Source organism: Cavia porcellus, unplaced genomic scaffold (assembly GCF_034190915.1).
Source record: "Cavia porcellus strain 051 isolate PalLab524CR breed Dunkin Hartley unplaced genomic scaffold, mCavPor4.1 scaffold_6, whole genome shotgun sequence".
NCBI lineage: Eukaryota > Metazoa > Chordata > Mammalia > Rodentia > Caviidae > Cavia > Cavia porcellus.
The window spans coordinates 65,230,414-65,253,178 of record NW_026947489.1 but is presented as its reverse complement, the minus strand read 5'-3'; the positions used below and the strand labels follow the sequence as shown (position 1 = coordinate 65,253,178).

Below are 22,765 nucleotides of genomic sequence, written 5' to 3'. Positions count from 1 at the left end.
GCAGGTGGAGATATGCTCTGCTGACTCAGAAATGAACTGGGCTGAGAGAAACCAACTTGGAATGCATTCCTGGTGCTAAAACAGGAACAGAAAAGCCTCGGTGTGGAGGCTGGAACCGCGCCATTGTAAGCCGCGATTTGGGTTTCCTGCCGCGCAGCGGCTGGCTGCCTCTACAGCGGCTCGGCAAGGAGAGAGACACGCAGAAGCTCTGAGAACGGCAATCTGTGAACGGCAGGGAGGCGTGCACTGACTTGTGATGAGGTGAGTGAGAGAAGCTGACACTCTACCACAGTTTGACTCCAGCGGAGGACTTTCTGGGCTCGGGCAGTCCTGCGGGAGCAGGGCGCGGTGGCGACTCCAGCCACACATCCCCCTCTCGGGCGGGATTGGTGAAAAGTGCCTGGCCTGCATGACGCTGCCGGCGGGCCTGATAGACTGTCCCAACCCAGATCCCAGAGCCTGACGGTGGCCGGGAGGGGAGACGCGTAGGCTGCCTGGTCCGTAACTCCCTGGTGCGCAGCGGTGAGCGGGAACACCTAACTGGCGCAATTCGATCAGGCTGTAGCTGACTGGGAGAGAAGCTGGGCCTCTTATATAAGCTTGCATATATAAGGAACAGAGAAGAAGAGGCAGCATGGGAAGAGGCAGCAACAAGAAAGGCTCCTCAGCCCCCAATTCTGAGAAACAGGCAATAGCAGACACCGCACCAATATACATAAGGCACCATATAGAGAGCCTCATAGACCAATTCAGGAATGAAGTTATCAACGACCTGAAGCTAGAAGTATGCAGAATAGTTAGAGAAATGCTAAGTACCACCCAAGAAAAAACAGGCGGTGGAATGGAAGAACAGAAAAAAAGGGGAGAATTGTTTGATGGAGAAAACAGAGAAAGCATAGAATACGTGAAGCATGTTCAAAGGGATTACCAAGATACTAAGAAGTCTATAGAAGACTGGCATAACAGCTTGAAAGAAACTAAGGACAGACTATCTGAACTGGAGGGCAGACTTGTAATATGGGAGAATGAAATGAAAAACTTCTTAAAAATAACAAAGAAACAAACAGCAATAATACAAAGACAAGAAGATGATAAGAGGAGCCATAACTTAAGGATTAAGAACATAAAAGAAGAAGTAGGGACACAAACAAGTGAACTACAAAAGCTACTCACAGAAATAATCCAGGAGAATTTTCCTAATTTAGCAAAAGGTAAAGATACTCAGATGTATGAGGCATACAGGACCCCAGCTACCTACAACCCAAACAGAGCAACACCCAGGCATATAATAATCAAAATTCCAGAAATTCAATACAAGAACAGAATATTAAAAGCTGTAAGAGACAAGAAACAGACCACTTACAAGGGAACACCCATCAGAATTACAGCAGATTTCTCGGCACAAACCATCAAATCACGAAGAGCGTGGGGGGAAATAATTCAAGCATTGAAAGATAATAATCTCCAGCCAAGATTGAGATATCCTGCACAACTGTCCCTGGAAATTGATGGAAAAACAAGGTGCTTCCAGGATAAAGAGGAACTGGGGGAATTTGCAACCACCAATTCAACTCTACAGAAAGTATTGCAGGATATTCTAAAAAAAGAAAAATACAAAGAACCCAGAAATAGTGGCGGGGAGGCCACAACAAATGGAGCAGAGAACAAAATGAAGAAGACAAACTGACAGCTACTGACAGAAAAAGAGCTTAACAGAAATGAGGCAGAGAAGATTGGATGATAGGAACAGCTATTTTGGAGAAAATGACATCTTAATAGGTAATACTGATTTCGTATCATCTTGTTTTGAAGTCTCATCTAGCTTTTGTCCTTCTGTCTCCAATGGTCTAAATAGGTTGTATCTTACTGGATTTTATTATGTATGATAGTATAAGCAAAAACCTTGTAAAGACAAGGAGATTATACAGAAACCATTATTCATTTTCTGTTAGTCGATTCTAAATACTCTGTAATGCTGTCATTCTCTTGAATGGTTTTACATTGTTTTGATATACTTAATGCTACAGTATACGAAGTTGTACTCAAGGATTTCAAAGAAAGAGACAATATGGTAACTACTTTTAGGTTAGGATTATCTGGTGGTGAAACACTATTCTGCTTAAATGGTTATGTTTTGATCTGCGCTGTTTCGTTGTTATGCCCTCTTTTATCTCAATCTCCACTCCATTATTTACTTTTTTATCTTTATCCTTTTAATTAAAGGGAAAAAATAGCAGGATATATTATAGTAACCCACTTTGACTTTTCATTACCTTGATTTAAAGCCCTGTATTACTCTCACCATCTGGTTTTTAACTGATGTTCCCCTATTCTGTTTTGCTGGATAGTATCAGGTTCGAAAGTTTAGGCATCAGCTGTGAAGATAATGAGATTCATTATGACGCCCATTCTTGTTGACTTTTATCTACTTTTGAAGACCTACAATGTCTCCAATGTTTTGGTTTTGTCGGTTTTATTCTTTACTGTTTTGTTCAATTGTATTATAACTAACGATATAGGCAATTCTATTAGAGATAGCGGGAGGCATTATGGTAACCATTGTTGATCACCTTGTATTATGTTTTTATATTATCTATTATGTCCACCCTTTTGACTTGACCGATTCTGTTCTGTTATGTCACATTTGGTTTTACTCTCTTCCAAAAAAGTAATAAGAACCGTGGGAGCAATGAAACCCAAAATGTGTAATAGTCATTGTACAAAAGAGAGGAAAAGAAAGTGCTCCAAACTATATAACTGCATGTATATTTAAGTGTATAAGATAGAAAATGATATCACAGAGTTTTATTGGATCAATGAACAGAACTGTTTGCAGTATCATTGATGGAATGTCCACTTTACAAGCTTTAATTTTGTGACTTGAACAATTATTTCTAAGATGACAATATGTAATCCATTAACTAGTGATTTCCTACTGTTCATTTTTTTTTCTGTAAATCTGTATAACTTGTACCCTTTCCCTGCTTTTTTTTTTCTTTTCTCCTTAAATAAAATTAAAAAAAAAAAAAAAAAAAAAAAAAAAAAAAAAAAAACTTTGTGTGTGAAAACTTTGTTTCCCTCCCGAGGATAAGTTAGAGAGCTTTGAAAGTTTCAGAACCTACAAGGCCTCTTTTGGCCTTGTTTTTTTCTGCCTATCACCCAGAAATCCTGAACTGGCTGCAAGGGAGTTTTAAGAATGTTGAGTAACCCTGAAAATCGTAACATCTCTTAGCCTACTAAGCCGAAGAAACATCTGAAAATGTTCCTGCTTTGTTCCATTAAAGAGAAGCCTGATGAAGGAACAAAAGCAGTTGTCCTAAATGCATTGTGGTAGCTTGGGTTGCACATTGGTGGAAAACCTGAAATTCACTTAAGCTCTGTGGTTTAAATAATAGTAATGCTAGCAGAGTATGGTAAGGGAGGTTTGATTAGATAACCAACGTTAAGGAATTACTAATTACATGTAACATAGCATAAATACGTACATAAAACAGATAGTACTAGATGAGGAGCTATACTTAATATAAAATTATTTCAAAATATATTTATTAAATCTTTTTTGTGGTGCTCACTGTTAAAACCAGGGCCTCATAAAAGGCAGGCAAGTACTCTACCTTTTAGCTATAGATCCAGCCCCCAAATGAGTTTATTCATGTTTATTTACTTACTGTATTTTGTTTATTGAGAAGGGTCTCCCCGTGTAGTTCAGGCTACTTGAACTCATTGTGTAGTCCTGCTGGCCTGCCTCAGCCTCCTGAGCACTGGGATTCCAGGTGCGACCATTACCTTGGCCAAATGAGATGTTGTTTTGGTGCTGGGAATCTATCTCAGGACCTCACACTTGCCAGGAAGGGGCTGCATCACTGAGCTATATCCCCGACACCCAAATAACATTAACTTTTAAAAAAGAGTTTTTGAGAATGAAAAGAACAAGACTTAGGGAGGTGAGGATGAGGTCACTGAGGATATACAGTTGGTCCAGTGCATGTAGGTTTTCCTCTTCTGCAAAGAAATTAACTGCTGTATACATATCTCACTTGCTTTTATTTTTTGGTGCTGAAGATTAAACCTTTGCTCTGCAATGGAGCTGTATCTTTGGCTTCTTATTTAAAAAATAGTTGAAATAAAAATGGATGTATAAAATATTTTGGACAATAAACCTATCCAGGTAAGCCTGTCTTAGTGGTATTTTTGATCTCCATTAATCTAGTGCAGTGTGATTATTTAAATTGGCCTGAAAATTTATGTTATATGAGATTTCTGGGTGTGGTGATGCATGTATATAATCCCAGCCCTCAGGAGGCTGAGGCAGGAGGATCACTATGAGTTCTAGGCAATCCTGGGCTATATAGTGAGACCCTGTCTTATTCCCCATTCTCCCCCAAATTATATCTGACTATAGTTTCAAATATTTTATTTTATTTTTTGGGTATTAGGTGTTGGTCCCAAGACCTTTGCAATGAACTCTCCCTAATTTTTATTTATTTATTTTTATCGGTACTGGGGATTGAATTTACAACCTTGCGCTTGCCAGGCAGGTGCTTATGCTGCTGAGCTTAATCCCTGGCCCTCTAGCCTTTATTTATTTATTTAATTTTTTTTTTTTTGGTCTTTTTCATTTTTATCGGTACCGGGGGATCGAACTCACAACCGCCTGCTTGCAAGACAGGTGCTTATGCTGCTGAGCTAAATCCCCAGCCCCAAACCTTTATTTATTTTAAGACAGACTCACTGAGTTGTCCAGGCTGGGCTCGAACTTGTGATCTTGCTGCATCAGTTTCCTGGTGTTCTGGGGTTACAGGTCCATGCCAGCTTATTTTTGATACAATTTATATTAACATAAACTGAATATCATTTTATAATTAGAGAAGAAATTGCAGCTGTTTTGTTAGTCTTCTAATTGCTGGCTGGCTGACTTTTTGTTTTTTTGAAATAGGGTCTTGCTGTGCAGTTCAGGTTGGCCTTGAAGCTCACTTTATAACCCAGGCTGGTCTAATTTGTAACAATCCTCTTGCCTCAGCCTCCTGATGCTGGGAATTGAGGCATGAGCCACCATCCCAGCTCTAATTGCCTTTAAGTGCAGTATATACATTCCTTTATTTGTTTGTTTTTCTGTGTTGTTCAGACTGGCTTTGAACTTCCAGGCTCATCTGATCCTCCTGCCTTAGCCTACCAAATCGCTGTGGCTCCAAGTGTACACCAGGGATCCTGGCTCATTCAGTCTTTGAAATTTTTTAAATTAAAAAAAGTACTTTATGGAAAGATGACTCTTTGAATATTGAGGGGTCTTGTAAGCCTTTATACTTATCTCTGTGACCCTTGTAGGCTTGTAGGAGACAGATAACATTACCAAAGTAGTACTCTTGAGAAGTGTAGGTATTGTGTAATTGCCTGATTAGAAGCACTTAAGAACTTAAGGTGGTAATTTTGTTTTTTCTTAAGCCTTATTTGTTTAGTAATATGGGTGGTAATTTAGTTTTTTGGTGTGCCTTTGAAATTATTCTTTATAGTAGAATTTAATCATTGTATTTTGAATTTCTGCAATTTTTTAATAGTTTAAAAACTTTTAAAACAGAAGTGGTCAGATTCCAGATGAACATTCTTGGGGAGAAATAATGTTCCAAAATGTGCTGTTGGGGTAGGGATTTAGCTCAGCAGTACATGTAAGTGCCTACCTGGCAAGTGTGAGGTTGTAAGTTTGACACCCCCCCCCCCTCCCCCGCAGTGCTGTTTACCAAGATTTTGGATTGGTGAAGTTGGAGAGGAATAGAATTGGCTTAGTTGAAGTCACTCTGTTTTGAGCTAGTAATAATGGAGCTGTAAATTATTTTATCCAAACATTTCTGTTTGTTATGCAGGCTTACAGTGGAACACCTCTAACTGAAGAAAAGGAGAAAATTGTTTGGGTCAGATTTGAAAATGCAGATTTAAATGGTATGCCTTTAACATTTATTTTCTTTAATCAGATCTTTTAATGTTTTTGAACATGTGAAATAAATGTTTGTTTGGGCTCGACTTGAATCCAGAAAGACAACCCAGATTATTTTTAATTTTCAAAATAAATTCATTTTTCATTAAAAGGTGATGTAACCAACTACAGGAATCTCTTTGTAACTAATATTGCATAAGTTTGAAAGTAAGTATAACAGTGTGTAAACCTTAAACTTAGTGAGTTAAAATTTTCCCTTCCTCTTATCCCCTCAACCTTTTTTTTTTTTTTTTTTTCTTTTTTCTTCAGCACTGTGGCTTGAACTCAGGACTTTTGGTCTGAGTTATATTCTCAGACCTTTTATGTGTTTATTTTAAAATTTTGAGACAGGGTCTCACTAAATTGTTAGGTAGCTCAGGCTGTGCTTGAGCTTGTTGTGGTCCTCCTGCTTCAGCCTCAAGACAGTATATACACCTTGACAGGCTACAACAATTGAAAGATTTTATTTGGCTTTACTTTGTATACTAAAGTAAGACAATATGTCATTCCATAAAATAGAACAAGTATTTCTTTGAGCTTAGCAGAAGAACTTAACTTTATAGACAAAAAAGAGCTAAAGAAAGAACAAGCAACAAAAAGAAATTGGTCACTTTAAAATTACCTTCCTGGTTAAGTGGGAATAAGGAAACAGATAATACAAGAACAGTTGAGCCAGGAGGCTGAGTCAAGAGGATTGCTGCAAGTTCAAGGCCTGCCTGGGTTACATAAGTTCAATGTCAGCCTTGAGTACTGTTTCAAAAAAAAGGAAGGGAACAAGAAAGAAAAACAGTTGATTGCAGTCAGAATTGGTTAATGTTAGGTTACTTTAGATTAAATTTTTGTTGTTAAGAATTAAAGTAAGGGAACTTTATTAAGATTCCCTTTGAAACTGGCTTGTTTGGGGAAATTGTCACCTCTCCTGTTTTTGAGATTAGATAACAAGTTTGTTCTGGTATTGTGAAACTTTCTATGAGTGATACCATTTTGGTTTCTAGTCAGATATATTGGGTCCAGTGTAGGAGCTTGATCCAAAATGATGACTGACTGTATTTTTATTTAGTGATAATGAAGTGTTGCTTGTCTTGATTTAGTCTATAAAGCTTCTTTTTGGAAATAAATGTTTGGTGCTTGCTTTGTGGGGGATTTTCTTTTTCTTTTACTTTTTTTGTGGTGCTGGGGATTGTACCCAAGGCTTTTGCTCTCAACTGTATCCCTAGACATTTTATTTTATTTTGTTTTATTTTAGTTTAGCTTTTTGAAAGAGTCTTGCTAAATTGTCCAATAAATAAAAAGTGTCTTCTAGATAAAACAGCACATAAAGATGTTGAAAAATGATTTTGAAAACCATGAATTCTGATCAGAAGTTAAAAATAAACTTTGTGCAGGATGTGGTGGAGATAGTCCAGTGCAGAGCCTGTGAGTCCCTAGGACCACATAAAAAGTTTTCTTGTCTTTTTAAAAAATTAATACGTTTGCAGTACATAATGATTACATTCATTGTGAAGAGATGGTACATGCACATAATACTCTTAATTCTTTTTTTAAATCCCCTAACCCTCCCAAAAAATAATTTTAGCAGTGCAAAATGTGACTAAGAGTAGCTCAGTGGTAGATGCTTGGTCAACAGGCAGGAGGCCGTGAATTCAATTCCTGGCACCAGAATAATCAATTTAAACAAACAGAGCACTTTGGCCGTGCTTGCAGTCTGGCATGAGGAGTAGTGCAGGAGGCCATTTGGGCTTCTGGGATTGATTTGGCCAGTAAGGGTGGTGGTGGTGTAAGACGAAGGAAGAAAGCTGCTCATGGGGACAGGGGTTGGTATGGCTCAGTGTTCAGTGGAGGAGGAACGTGCTCCCTGACGCTGGCGACGGCCTAGAAGTGGTGCAGTTCACCAAAGGAAGGAGCTCTGCAGGAGCACCAGGCGTGGGGAGGAAATCATTGTGGAGTGTAATTTGAACTCTTGAGCCATTTAAAACCTGTGTTGAGGAAGTCATCAGCAGACAGACATTAAAGCACGGGGTGGATGAGATGGTGTGTATGGTGACACAAAGAGAGTTAGTTGTGAATAACTCCAACATCAGAGCTCAGGTGTAGTTCAGTGGCAGAGCGGCTGCCCAGCATGCACAGTGAGGCCCTGAGTTCAGATGTTACACGCTGCAAAGCAAACAGCATTTCGAAGCTAGGCAGGCAAGTGGCTGGCAGAGAAAAGAGGGGAGGAGTGACTAGAGGGATCGGATACTAGGATTGGCTTAGTCCTGGAAAATCAAGGGAGAGTGGTGTAGCTCAGGGGTAGGTGCTTAGTCAGCATGCATCTGTCTGCTGCTGTGCTGCTGAGTAATTTAGTAAGAAGTGCTTGAAAAGTAGCAGTTGGGCTTAATAATTTAGAGATTATTGGTGACCAGAGTAGAAGTCACATGAGAGGAAGGCTGTGACAGAGACCATTAGAAAATGAGTCCAAGGTGAATGGGAGACGAAAATGGCACAGCAGTACAGAGTACTCAAGAAACTGGGCTACTGGGAGAGAGGAGAGTGCTGAGGCTGCGGGGGCAGGATGCGGAGCGGTTGATTTATGTAGTGTAGAAACAGGTATTGTGCAAGAGTATCATGGTAAATTACATAAAGTAGAAACACAGATCAGTGAATGAGGTTTTATAAATCAAATGCCTGTATAATTATCACCTAAAAAATAGAAAATTGCTACCTAGTTGGTTTTGCATTTTATGTAAATAGAATTTTTCAGTATAGCTGAGTATGGTGATTGCAAGCCTGCAACCTTGCGATTTGGGAGGCTGAGGTGGAGGGATTGTAAGTTTGAGGCCAGCCTGGCTGATTCAGTGAAATCCTGTCTTAAAAAAGAAAATGATTTAATATAGTAGTTTTTTGTGTTTGGCTTTGTATTATGTCTGTGAAATTCATCTGTGTTATAATGTTGAAAAGTAACCCATTCTTTTTCTGTGCTGAATAATATTTCATTGTATCACTGTATGGTAATCTTGTTTGACCATTCTCCTGTTGGTGGACACTTGGGTTATTTATATCTTTTGACTGTTCATAAATAATTCTGCCATAAATATTTTTGTGCATATCTCTTGGTGTATATGTGCTCAGATTTCTAATGAGTATCCACCTACAATGAAAATGTATATGCATCTTTAACCTGAGTGCATATTACTAAACCTTTTTTTGTTTTCTTTTTTGTGTCTTTGAGACAGAATCTCCTTGTGTATTCCAGGCTGACTTTGAATTTGAGATCCTCCTGCTTCAGCCTGCGATGTGCAGATTGTAGTCTTGTGCCACCACACCTGGCCCTAAATTTTTAAGTGGTCCTCCTGATTTACATTCAGCAGTGATAAGCTGCTGCTGCTCCTTCTCTCCTCCTCCTTTCTTTTTCCTCATTTTTATTTTATTTTGTGTTTGGTACTAAGGATTGTACATGTGTTGTGCAAGATACCATGCAAGAATATCATGATCTTCACACTGAGCTACATCCCCAGCCTTTTTGATATTTTATTTTGAGTCAGGGTCTCACTAAGTCACTGAGTTGACCAGGATGGTCTTGAATTTTCTATCCTCCTGCCTCTGCCTCCCGGAGTGCTGAGTTACAGGCACACACCACCACATTCAGCTGAATAAACAACTTCTAAGGCACATCTGTCAGTGGTTTTAATTAGCATCTCTTTGATGACAGGTGATGTAGAAATGTGTTTCCTGTTTATCCTTTGAAATATATTTCTTGGGGCTGGGGATTTAGCTCAGCGGCATAAGCGCCTGCCTTGCAAGCAGGCAGTCGTGAGTTCGATCCCTGGTACCGATAAAAACAAAAAAGACAAAAAAAAAAAACAAAAAAACAAAAAAATATATATATTTCTTAATAAAAGTCTTTCATGGGTATCTTCCATAATTTTCATAACTTGATGTCTTTCTCATATTGATACTTGTTTATTTAGTGGCACCAGGGGCCTCGTATGTGCTTGGCAAGGGCAGTAGCACTGAGCTGCGTCTCTGGCCTGTGTTGTATACTGTTCCACCGAGCCTAGGGAGTGATGAGCAATCCCCTGCCCTTTTTATTTTGAGATAGTGTCTCACTAAACTGGCCAGGCTGGCTTTGATTTGGGATTAAAGCCACAACCCACTGTGCCCAGCCATGGGTTTTCCCCCCTGGTGGTACTAGGGATTGAACCAGAGTCTTTGGACCAAACTCCCATCTTCAGCCTATTTTTTTATTATTTAATATTTTACTTTGAGACAGAGTCTCATTAAGTCACTGATTGACCAGGCTGGGCTTGAATTTATGATCTTTTTGCCTCAATCTCCCAACTGGATAGGATTATAGCCATGTACCACCATGCCTGGCAGCACAGTTGTTTTTTTGATTAATATTATATATTTCACAGTTCTCTTTGTAATTTAATTCTAACACAGATACATCAAGAAATCTGGAATTTCATGAAATACACAGCACTGGGAATGAACCACCATTGCTGGTAATGATTGGCTACAGTGATGGAATGCAGGTCTGGAGCATCCCTGTAAGTACAAATGGATCGTACCCCTAAAAAATACTTCCGTATAGTGGCTTATGTGGAGTCTGGAGAGACTTCCATGCCCCTGTGGTCTTGTCTCCTAATTTTACAAATGGTTCTTAAGAAACTGCTATTGTACAACATTATGCAAGGCATGGGGAAAGGGGATAAATGGCAAATCAAAGATACTCTTACTAAGTAGCAAAGTGGGTCAGAAATTGTGCACATCATATACCCATGAGGGACCAGCCCCTTGCTTCTTGGTCCTGCTTTGTTTGTGCCCTTGATGAAGGATTTTAGTCGAGATATGTACAGTCGATGCCCCGTGAAGAAGTATAGGTAGCGTTTATTGTAAAGCAGATGGAGAGGTGTGCCTTCAAGTGAGAAGGCTGGACTTGATATGTGGTTCTCTTGCCTCAGCCTCCTGGAGTTGCTGAAATCACAGGTATGTGCCATCATGCCCTGCTTCACTGACTGGTAACTGTGTAATCTTATTGCATTTATTTGGTGACTGGTTCTCTATTGATGAAAACACTTTGTTTCTAAAATTATTTATTATCGGGGCTGGGGATTTAGCTCAGCGGCATAAGCGCCTTCCTTGCAAGTGTGCGGTTGTGAGTTCGATCCCTGGTACCGATAAAAAAAAAAAAAATTATTTATTATCAGCTGGGCATGGTGGTACGTGCCTGTAATCCCAGCACTTGGCAGGCAGATGCAAGAGGGGCCTTCGAGGTCATTTGAGACCAGCCTGAAGTGCATAGTGAGACCCTGTCTCAAAAAGACAAACAACTCCCCCAGCCCCTCCCCACAATTATTTATTATTTATTTCTGGGGTATTGTAGATTGAACCTAAGGATGCTCTACCCAGCCCTTTCTTTTGCCTTTCCTTGGTATTTCCTAGGTATTTTTCAAAGCTCTGCAATGCTGTTTGTTACTGAACTATATATAGCCACAGGCAGAGACAAAGGATTTAAGATCCAGGCAGTGTTTTTTTTTTTTATTAGCCTATAAAGATAAGTATTTCTATTTCTAGTTTGGGGTTAGAGGAAAAAAAATTTGTACATGTAAAATTTTTATTTCCATTCTGGAGGGATGGGTGGCTGTTGAGACAAGATCACACTCTGTAGCTCAGGCTGCCCGTGAGCTCAATGGTGACCTTCCTACTCAGACTCTTGGGTGCGTGGAGGTGGAGGGCTGTTCATTTTCTTTCTGTTGTTAGATCAGGTGTTGCTGTAACATTCTTACAGAGTCTATTCTTTTTTTTTTTTTTTGGTCTTTTTCCTTTTTATTGGTACCGGGGGATCGACAGAGTCTATTCTTTATCTGGTTGTTCGTTGACAGAATTGAAGGCAAAGAGGAAGCTCTAGCTTAACAAGGTTGTGTCCTGTGATTGGGGAATTGATTGTACTGAGCACATTTCCTTTGGTGGCTTTCAGGTGGCTTGAGTGCTGCCTACTAGTTCTGGTTAGAAGTACAAGTATTATTATTAATAGTTTAAAGTTACGTTGAATTTATCTCTGGGTAATTTTAAGGCCTTTATTTTTCCTTGCCCCTTGATTGTATTGCTTATTAATTTAGAGACAGGGTCTCAGTGTGTCACCCAGCGTGGCCTTGAACTCATGGCGGCCCTCCTGCCTCAGCCTTCCAGTGCTGGGATTACAGGTGTGTGCCGCCACATCTGGCAGTTTTCTTAGTTTTGACAGTTGTGCATACCTAAATAACCCAGTCTGTGTTGAGACATTGAACTCGAGTGTGACTTAAAGGACTCTGCCAGCTGATTGTGCTTCCACCTGGTCCAGAGGTGCTCACTGTCCACGTGGGTGTTTTTGCTGTTGCCAGCGAGTTTCACCTGTTCTAGAAATTGCTCCACAACTTTATATACAGTATGTTTTCTTTTGTTGTAAGGCGTTTTTGCTCAGTGTAACTTATCTGAGAATGATTCATGTTCTTGTCCTTTTAATTGCTGAATAGTTTTTCAGTGTGTGAATACGTTACTGATTTCTATCCTTTGGCTACTATGAATATGGCTTCTGTGTGTAACTCTTTTTGTAAGTGTATGTATTGCTTTCTTTTAGATAAATACCTATAAATGGAGTTGGTGATTCATGAGGTTGGAATGTGGTTAGTCTTTTTTTAAATTAAGTTCATTGGTACATTAGAGATATACATAATGATTGCATTCATCATAAGGAGTTTGTACCTCTACATGATTTATCTTGATTGTTTTTTCTTCCATTCCTCTACCTTCCCTTCAACTCGTTTCCCTCCTTATTTCCAAAAGTTTTGTTTCCATTTTTCCTCCTGTTCTCTTCTTCTCAATTCCTTCTTCCCCACTGCCTTCCCTCCCTGGTTCCCCTTCCCATTTGAACATTTTTTTTCTTATTTCACAATACTATTACACATTTTGGTCCTTATTTACACATTTGATTTCTCACACTAGAGAAACAGTGGGTGTGTACATGTTTGTGTTCAATTTATTTTACTTGAGTATGATTTCAAGGTGCATCTATTTAGCTAGAAATGCCTCAAGCGTATCATTCTTTATGGCCAAGTCATACTCCATTGTATTAATGTGAGAATGCAGAATCAGACAGACAAGACACAACACCAGAGGCACTTTGGAAGGCAGACAGCTTTATTATGTTAGCAGGATGGGGTGGGGAACAATGAGGTCCAAATAATCAGTCCTGTTTTTGGGGAAAACATTTACTTATACAAGGTTACAGGAGGAGGTACAAAAGGCAGATTACCATGATATTTCATAATTAGTTACACATGCTGTCACATATTGCTAGACAGAATTTATGCCCATAGCGTAATTGGGGTGACTGTCATATACGAAGCAGGAAGACTCAGTTACATTCTAAGACTCAGCTGAATTGTCCTTGAGATGATAAGTTTCTGGGAATTTGCAAGCAAGAAAAACATCCTTGCCTGGCTGAACTATGCTTATCTTGCACTTGGAAATGGCATGTCATGGCTCCTTAAGTTTTGTAGCTTTCTAATTTTGGGAACAGGCTGTGCTTCCTAATCTCATCCTTGAATAGTGTTAGAAATATACTAGTATTAGAAATGTAAGTTTTAAAATTTCCTTTATATTTAAAATAGCCTCTACAATATAAAAAACACATATCTTCTTGACCCATTCCTTGGTTGATGGGCCTTTGCACGGTTTCCAAGATTTAGCTATTATAGACATGAGTGTGCATGTATCGCCAAGGATGATGCTTTTAATTCTTTTGGGAAGATACCCAGGAGGGGAATAGCTGGGTCAAATGGAACTTCTTTAGTGTTTTGAGGAATCTCCACACTGATTTCCACAGTGGTTGTACCAGTCTACAGTCCCACCAACTGTGGAAAAAGTTAAGCTGTGTAGCTGGGGGGATACAAAATCAGCACTCAAAAATCAATAGCATTCCTATACACAAATAATAAGCTCACTGAGAGAAAAATAAGGGAAACTGTACCTTTCACAGTAACATCAAAAAACACAAAATACTTAGGAATCAGTCTCACAAAGGAAATAAAAGATCTTTATAGAGAAAACTATAGTACTTGGAAAAGATTGAAGTGGATATCAGAAAATGGAAAGACATCCCTTGCTCTTGGATAAGAAGACACAATTTGGGACTGGGGATTTAGCTCAGCGGCATAAGCGCCTGCCTTGCAAGCAGGCAGTCGTGAGTTCGATCCCTGGTACCGGTAAAAAGGAAAAAGACAAAAATAAATAAATAAATAAATAAATAAATAAGACACAATTTAATGAAAATAGCCATACTTCCAAAAGTTAATATAGATTTAATACAGTCTCTATCTAAATACCAATAGCACATCTCACAGAATTAGAGAACCCAATCCAAAAATTCATTTGGAACTAGAAGAGACCTATAATAGCAAAAGCAATTCTGGGCAACAAAGACAAGGTCGGGGACAACACAATCCCAGACTTGAAATTATTCTACAAAGCTACTGTGATAAAAACAGCATGGTACTGGCAAAAACAAAACAAACCAAAAAACCAGACCCCCTTGCAGGTGGTAGGTCCTCAGCTCAATTCCTGGTACCAAAAAAAAAAAAAAAAAAAAAAAAAAAATCCAAATAAGAAAACAAAAAACAAACAGCAGACCCAAGGACCTGTGGAACAATTAGAAGATTCAGAAACTACTTCAGATACACTCAGACATTTATCTTTGACGAAGGAGCCAAACACCTTCACCGGAAGAAAGACAGCCTCTTTAATAAATGATGTTGGAAACACTAGCTTTCCACATGTCACAGATTAAATCAAGACCTGTGTCTCTCACCATACACTAAACTAAAATTGAAATAGATCAAAGATTGCAGTATAAAAACAAACACAGCTGAACTACACAGCGAGATCCTGTCTTAAAAGAAAAAAAAAAAACCAAAAAATCTGCTAAAAGAGAATTGAACTCTTAAAGGAATAGGTGCAGGCAAAACCCCAGTCACATGGGAAATATTACAAAGAATTAACAAGTGGGCTCTCACCTTATTAAAAGCTTTTGCACAGAAGAAAAAAAATTCAACAGTGAAGGAACAACTCACAAAGTGGGAAAGATTTTATTTTGAGACAAGTTCTCATTATGTAGTTAGGGTGGCCTTAAACTCACTGTATAGCTCAGGCTGGCTTCAAATTGAAGTGTTTTTCCTGCCTCAGTTTCTGAGTGCTGGGATTTCAAGCATGTATTATTTATAACAAATTCCTAAACCTTTTTTCAAATTGATTGTACTATTTTACAGTTCCCCCCAACAATATATAAATTGTTCTACGTCTTCACCTACATTTAATGTCTGTCTGAAATGATAGTCATCTAGTGAGTGATACATTGAGGATTTAATTAGCTTTAGTGTTTGCCCGATACTTAAAAATATTCTTTCTCATGCTTGTGTTTCTTTTGCCAAATATGTGTAGTTGTTTTGTTTTGAGACAGCATCTTGTGATGTGGTTCAGGCTGGTCTTGAACTCCTTATGATCCTCCTGCCTCAGCCTCCTGAGTGCTGAGATTACAGGTGTTCCTCACTACACATGGCTATTATCTGTACAGTTTTTTTTATCTATTAAAAAAATTCAACCACGCTGGAGATTTAGCTCAACATCATAAGCGCCTGCCTTGCAAGCATGTGGTCATGAGTTTGATCCCCGGCACCAGAATAAAAAAACAACAACAACAAAAAAATTCAACCAGATATAATCTGGGAGGCTGAGGCAAGTGGATTACAAATTGGAATCAGCCTCAGCAAACAAAGTAAAACTAAAACCAAACCAAAAACCAAACCCCTTGAATTTTGTACTTGGCACGGTTAGACAGTTGGATTGGAATTTTGAGACCAGCCTGGGTTATGTAAAGAGAACCTCTTACAAAACAAAACAAAATGAAACAAGACAAAACAAAACCAAAGAAAATGCCACACCAACCCAACATCCTACCCCTGCAAAAAGAAAAAACAAACATGGAGTTGCATCCCAACCACTGCAAAAATTGAGTTTTATTTATTTTTAACTTTTAGAAGTTTTATTAGTACTTGTTTTCCATGTAAGCAGTTTGCAGTCATCTTGGGTAGTGGGCACAAGTGCATAATACAGCTTCTTTCTTTTTCTTTTTTAAATATCCTTCCCTTTTCCTTCTCTATCCCCCAAACTGAATTTTAAAAGCCACAGCAGAACTATAAATACAGATAGTGATTTGGCTTCTAGCTACAGTCATACCTGGGTATTCGACTGCTTTGAGACATGTTGAACTTAGTACTCCTTGCATTTTGATGCGAAAATTTTGCCCAGGACTGCCAGATTATTCTGCACTCAGTGTACAGGCTAGAACTTGATGTCGATTCTCCGGACAAAGCAGTTTGTTTGGTGCTTGCCAGTTTTGGTTCCCACGGTGGCTCCAGAAACCAGTGAACTGCTAGTCGCATAGTGAGGAACCGGTGGATGAGAAAGGTACGGGAGGAGCAGACTCGGCAGGATAGTGAGTTTGATTTTTAAAACGAGCTGTTACTGGTTGCAACGAAGTACAGAAAACGTATTCTTTTGGAAGCCTGTTGTCATTTGCCACTGGAGATCATGTAAATAGGTTTTTGTAGTTTGTAGAAATATGTGGACTAGATTGAAATTAAATAATTTTAAAACGCTGAGTGTGGTGGTGCACACCCATAATCCCAGCACTCATGAGGCGGAGGTGGGAGGATGCCGCAAATGTGAGGCCAGCCTAAACTACAGAGTGAGACCTTTGTCTCAAAAAAATTTTTTTTAAAAAAGTAGTTAGTTCTTTATTAAAAAATGGTTTGGAAAGGACATCCAGTTGGAGTAGGAGTTATTTATGACAGTGAGTATATTTTAAATATACAATAATTTCTTGTCATTATTACTTTCAGTGGGTGCTAGAAATTGACCCCAGGGTCATGTACATGCTAAAAATGGCACTACCTTTGAGGTCCCTCTGACCTTAGGATCTTGAATTTTCAGGGAGGAGATGTCAGTTGTAGGATGAGAAATTCACCTTAATTTATTTTTTTGCCCTAATCTTTTAACTATAAAGAGCTCTTTGAAGATCTTTTCGTAACAGATTTTTCTTTTCTTTTTGCGATGCTGCTGACTGAACCAGGGCCTTAGACAAATGCTCTGTCATTAGCTATACCCCAAGTCTGTAACAGATGGATTCTAAAAACTGTCTTTAATAAACATTGATTTCCAGTGTTATGATTAGAAAATAAAGAGAAATTGAATCATTATGAGCTAGCCAAGAGACAGTTTCACTGTTGTCTAATTTCTATTTTATTTTTTATATCAGGGATTGAACCCAGGGCCTTTGCACTGAGCTACATCCCCAGCTCATGTTTTATTATTTTGAGACAGGGTCTTGCTAAGTTTCCCAGGTGGACTGTAGCCTGCAGTTCTTCTGCCTCAGCTTCTCAGTGTGCTGGGGTGACAGGTGTGTGCTCCCATGCTTGGGTCCATTATTATCTGAATGTTAGATGTTGAGAGCCTAAAGTAAGCTTGTTGTAAGAGGATTACAAGAAAGCCTGATGAGTGATAGGACGGTTAGAAAGGAAGGAGTTATCAAAAAGATTGAAGGTTTTGAACTGAGGGCTGGTGTTGCTTGGTAGGTGAGATGGCAGCATTTTAGAAGAAATAGAATTTGGTTATTTAGCTTACTTATCTTTATGTGAAGCCAAAATGGCACTCTATAGTGTTTTCTTATAGATAATAAAAGGTTCTCATTTAATATTCAAGATAGAGCATTTGTACAACTGAGTTTTTATACACTTTGATACCTGTAAAATGACTGGGCCAGGGATCTAGCTCAGCAGCACAGTGCCTGCCTGGACCCCCCCAAATAAAAATAAATACAAATAAATGGCTGTATAGGTTTTATTTCTACTTTTGAGAAAGTATGTGAGTACTGAATTATTTATTTGTTTGACAGTGTCTCACTGTTACGGTCCAGGCTGGCCCTGGAACTCATGATCCTCTTGCCTACGTTTCCTGACTGCTGGGCCTACAGGCTTTTGCCACTATGCCTGGCTAAAATTTTAAGTGAAATCACGAAGATATATTCATCAAAGTACTTGGAAGATGGCCATTGTATGACACAGTATATTTTAGCTTCAAAAATTACTGTTTGTAGCCAGGTACGCTGCTACATGCCTGTAATTCTAGCTAGTTGAGAGGCTGAGGCAAGAAGATTTTATCATCCTGGGAATTTTAGCAAGTTAGTGAGACCCCCATCTCAGAAAAGAAGAAAAAAATAGCCCCCCCCCCCTGAACAACTGTGAGGCTGAGGCAAGAGAACTGCCACAAGTTCAGAGCCAGTTTAGGTTACATAGTGAGTTTAAGGCCAGCCTAGGCAACATAGCAAGACTCTATATTAAGAAAGAAAGAAAGAGAAGAGGGAGGGAGGGAAGGAGTGAGAGACAGACAGAGAGACAGAGAGACAGAGCGAGAGATAAAGGAAGAAAAAAAGGCCTGGGGTTGTAGATCAAAGGGAGGGAGCTGGGTTCAGTCTCCAATATGGGAGGAGGAGGAAGGACCATTAAAATTTGCGCTTTTGTAAGAGCTGTGTATATATGTATTTCAGTTATGTGCCACTAGGTGTCGCTAACACATCGGTCTGTGAAAAGTGCTGCTGTTAGGAAATTTTTGCCCTAAAGCTTTTAGTGTAACTTTTACTCACTAAAAGCTTTAGAACAAACATGCAAGGGCATATTTGAGGTAAATACCAATCAGCCTATTATTTATTAGAAGTTGGGTGCCAGTAGATCTTGCCATGTTAAGAATTTTTTTTACAGGAAACAATTTTTATAGGTTTCATTTGGAAATAATACAATGTTAGGGATTTGACTCTCTGGTAAGCAGAAAACATTTGGAGCCTAATCAAAAATTACTTTTGTTAAGAATACTTACGTATTTTGTTTGTTCCATTCTCTTTTTACTGGAAAAATAAGACATGGATAAGTCTTTAGTCATCTCTAGTGGAAGCATTGTTGTGTCATGGAATGAATAAAAGCAGAAGTGAAGCACAATGTTGAAATAACGTCTAGAATCTGCCTAGATTAGTGGCCCGTTTTTTCTTTTTTGTGGTACTGGGCTGAACCCAGGACCCTTCCACTGAGCTATGTCTTCAGCCCAGTTTTTTATTTTGAGATGGTTTTGCTCTATAGGTAATTTGCCTGGGCAGAACTTGGGACTCTCCTGCTTTATTCTTCTATCTTTTATTCTGACAGCTGCATTATATGTTTTTTATTGAGTTGGCATAGGCAGTAGATATTACATGAGTTTGAGGCTGGCCTGGGCTACATAGCAAGTTCAAGGCCATCTGTATTACATAGTGAAAAAAGAAAAACAAAACAATCTTTTTTTTTTTTTTTTTTGGTGCCGGAGATTGAGCTCATGACCTTGTACTTGCCAGGCAGATGCTTGTACCACTGAGTTAGACCCCCCCCCGCCCTTTTTTTCTTTTTGAGACAGGGTCTTGCTGTGCAGTTCAGGCAGACCTCGAGCTCACTTTGTAGCCCAGGCTGGTCTTGAACTTAAAACGATCTTTCTGCCTCAGCCTCCTGAGTGCTGGGATTACAGGTGTGAGCCACTGTGCCCAGTTTACAAAATAGAATTTTTTCTTTAATATGTTATTTGGAACATACTAAGTTGTGAGTCTATGCATTTTAGGGTTTTATTTTTTGGTCACTTGTATTGAACATAACATCCAGTAATGTTGTATATCTGTATATAACACTAGCATCAAATAGTTAGGTACTTCACAGCTCTCACCACTTCTCTAGGACTCTTATTGTCTTTCTATCTCCAGATAACCACAGTTCTGCCTTCCAACTCCAGAGAGTTTTCTTTTCTTTTCTTTTTTTTTTTTTTTAGCAGTTCTAGGGATTGAACCAAGTGTGCTCTGCCACTGAACTATATCCTCAGCCTCTGGTATTTTTTAAATTTGGAAATATGGTTTTGCTAAGGTACTATGTTACCAAGTCTGGCTCAAACTAGTGATCCCCCTATCTCAACCTCCCAGAGTGCTGGAATTGTAGGTGTGTGCCACCAAGCCTGGAGGGGTTGATATTTTAAGCAGGAACGTTTTCTGAAATTAGAAGGCACGAAAATAGATAAATGCAAATTAATGTATGTTTGCGAGTTAACATTAGCATGATTGATGCTTTCAACCAGATGATTCTTTTTATTAGAAGCTGTGTGCACATTGGAGGACGCAGACACAGAAGTAGTTAGAGCACCTGCAGCCTCTGTGTATTAGGCGAGTGCTCTACCTCTGAGCTACACCGCAGCTCTGGTAGCCTCTTATCTACTAGATAAGACAGACAGCACCCCAGGGCTAATGGTCAGAATGACTCCAGACATTACCAAGTGTCCCCATGGTTGTAAATCTTCCCAGGCTGAGTGCTATTGCTGTAAAGAAATTCTGTGGAATATATATATATATATATATATATATATATATATATTTTTTTTTTTTTTTTTTTAATGGGAAAAGAATGGTGTGAACAGTTGGGATTGACAGTATATATTGGGATCTAAGTACATTAGTAAGCACTGTTCTAAAATAAAATTAAGATATCTTTGGAATTTCTAAATACTAAAATGAGACAGTATAATACATTATAAACCTATTCTTCTGCACAATATTTCAGGTTCATTGTGATCATCCTTTTTATTAATAATAGGAGTATTGGAAGTACTAGTTTTCATGGCATTATACAAAGGAATTTGACTAGCGTTTTTGTTTTCTAAATTTTGCTGATGCTCATTTTAATGTTTTGAATTTTAGGCATAGAAAGGGAATGAATTGGATAACTTTTTTCTTTTTGGACCAAAACAACAGAAACGTATTATCTGTGGACAGAGCTCACTTGCTGTCTCGCGGAGGTGGTCAGCAGACAGTCTTTGGGGAGCATTTGAGTGACTTCAGGCTCCCCTCTCTTACAGGGCCATCTTTCTTCCCCACGCCTGGGCTTTATCTGGTGTGTTTCTAAGTGGAAAATTTTTTACTTATGTCTCATGGCTTTGGAATTACAGTGTTTCCTGGGAATCTGTGTGTGTGTGTGTGTGTGTGTGTGTGTGTAGTACTGGGAATTGTCTTTCATGGATTGATTGTTTATAGCCTTTTAGCATTAGAGAATATTCCATTATATGGAGTACCACAGTTTATTTATGATACATATTTAAAAATTAAAGACATATACTATAACATGCACAAATAGTGTGTAGAATTTAATTATTTTCCTTGTGCATTTGTGTAATATATATATATGTATGTATATACATACAAATAAATGAAACCACCACTGGCAAAAAAAATGTCAGGTTTTATTTCTTTACAAGTGAGTTCTCCAGTGTTTCTACTTTCCACAGTGAAAAGTAGTTGTCACTCTGACATTAGTTTTTTGTGTATTAGACATAAATATAAACTGACGCAATAGTATGTCATCTTTTGTCTGTCTTCTTTTGCCTAATATATATTTTAGATTCACCCTATTCACCGTGTAATAAAATAATGAATTAAAGGCAATCCCATCTGTATGTCTCAGTGATTATGAAGTGTTTATGACAGCTGCTACACCAACACTCTCCATAATGGTGTCGCATTGACTTCTGAACACCTTCCAGTCTGCCTCCAGATGTGTGTGTCAGTACAGTCTGAGTGCTTTTCACAATAACATCTACCCCAAGGAAGATCCTTTGACTACAGAAGTGTTAGTTGCAAATGGAAGATACCATTAGAGTAGCTTCAAAGGACTGGAATGATATTTGGACTGGTGGGCGCTGAAGTCATGGCTGGGGTTTTGAAGTGTAATGTCTAAATCAGCATTGCATAGCTGAAGGAATGTGTGAGTTCAAGCTGCTTTTCTTTGATCTTCCTTTAGAAAATCAGGCTGAAGGGAAAAGGTTAAAGTTGCTTCAAGATACTTCTTTGTATGTGTGCGAAAATTTGGAAGTATGAAAATATGGTTACAAGTTACATTCATTATTTGTGTTTTGTGGTTTTCATATTGTTCTTGAAACTCACTTCCTTCTTGCCTTAAGTTTTGTATTTTGTATTTAGTGTCAAGACCAAAATACAGACTGGGTTGCAGTCTGCTTTATGTGGTTAGCAAATATCTGTTCTATAAGTTGTCAGTCCTCACAAATATGCATTTTAGGTGGTTTTTGTGGTTTGCATATTTTTCTTGATGATGCAGAGTTAGGCTACAAAGATACTGACACTGTGGCATTAACGGAACCATTTGTGGCTAAGCAGGCAAAAATAAAACAAAACTTGTTCCCTTCTTCTCCCTAATTCTGAAGGGCTTTCTAAAAGACTGACTTTTCTTTTCCATTAGAAATACATTCCTCAAACTATGCTGTCTTGGGATTTTGAAATTGTTGAGACATAAAATATATAAGAATTAAAACATTGGCAGTGAGTTGGTAGAGAAAATGCGGCAGTTTAAGAGCTGTTAAGTAGTGTAGTAAGAGATTCTGAAAGTATTTGAGACTACAGCATTTTTGACACGTTTTTTTCCTTGTGTTAAAATCAAAGTAAAACCATCTTTCACTATCAATGAAGGTTTGAGTTCTAGATACTACACTAACCCCACCCTCAGCATAAACCTAGATCTCTAGATACTTAAGTCGCTTGTCTCCAGTATCGTATAGTGTTTGCCTATCACCCACACATAAATACTTTCATCTCTGGATTACTTATAATACCTAATGCAGTATAAGTACTATGTAAATAGTTATTATATGTATTATTTA

General features: G+C 38.6%; 1 protein-coding gene across 11 annotated transcripts in view; it reads left to right on the top strand.

Moving 5' to 3' along the window:
• Bcas3 (BCAS3 microtubule associated cell migration factor) overlaps positions 1-22,765 on the top strand; it is a 526,404-nt gene that overhangs the window by 13,201 nt on the left and 490,438 nt on the right. For all 11 annotated transcript variants that reach the window (XM_013152079.3, XM_063250886.1, XM_013152076.3 and 8 more), the window contains exons 4-5: positions 5,859-5,934; positions 10,391-10,497. In XM_013152079.3, coding sequence (XP_013007533.1) covers positions 5,859-5,934; positions 10,391-10,497 — 183 coding nt within the window. The remainder of the gene's footprint in view (positions 1-5,858; positions 5,935-10,390; positions 10,498-22,765) is intronic.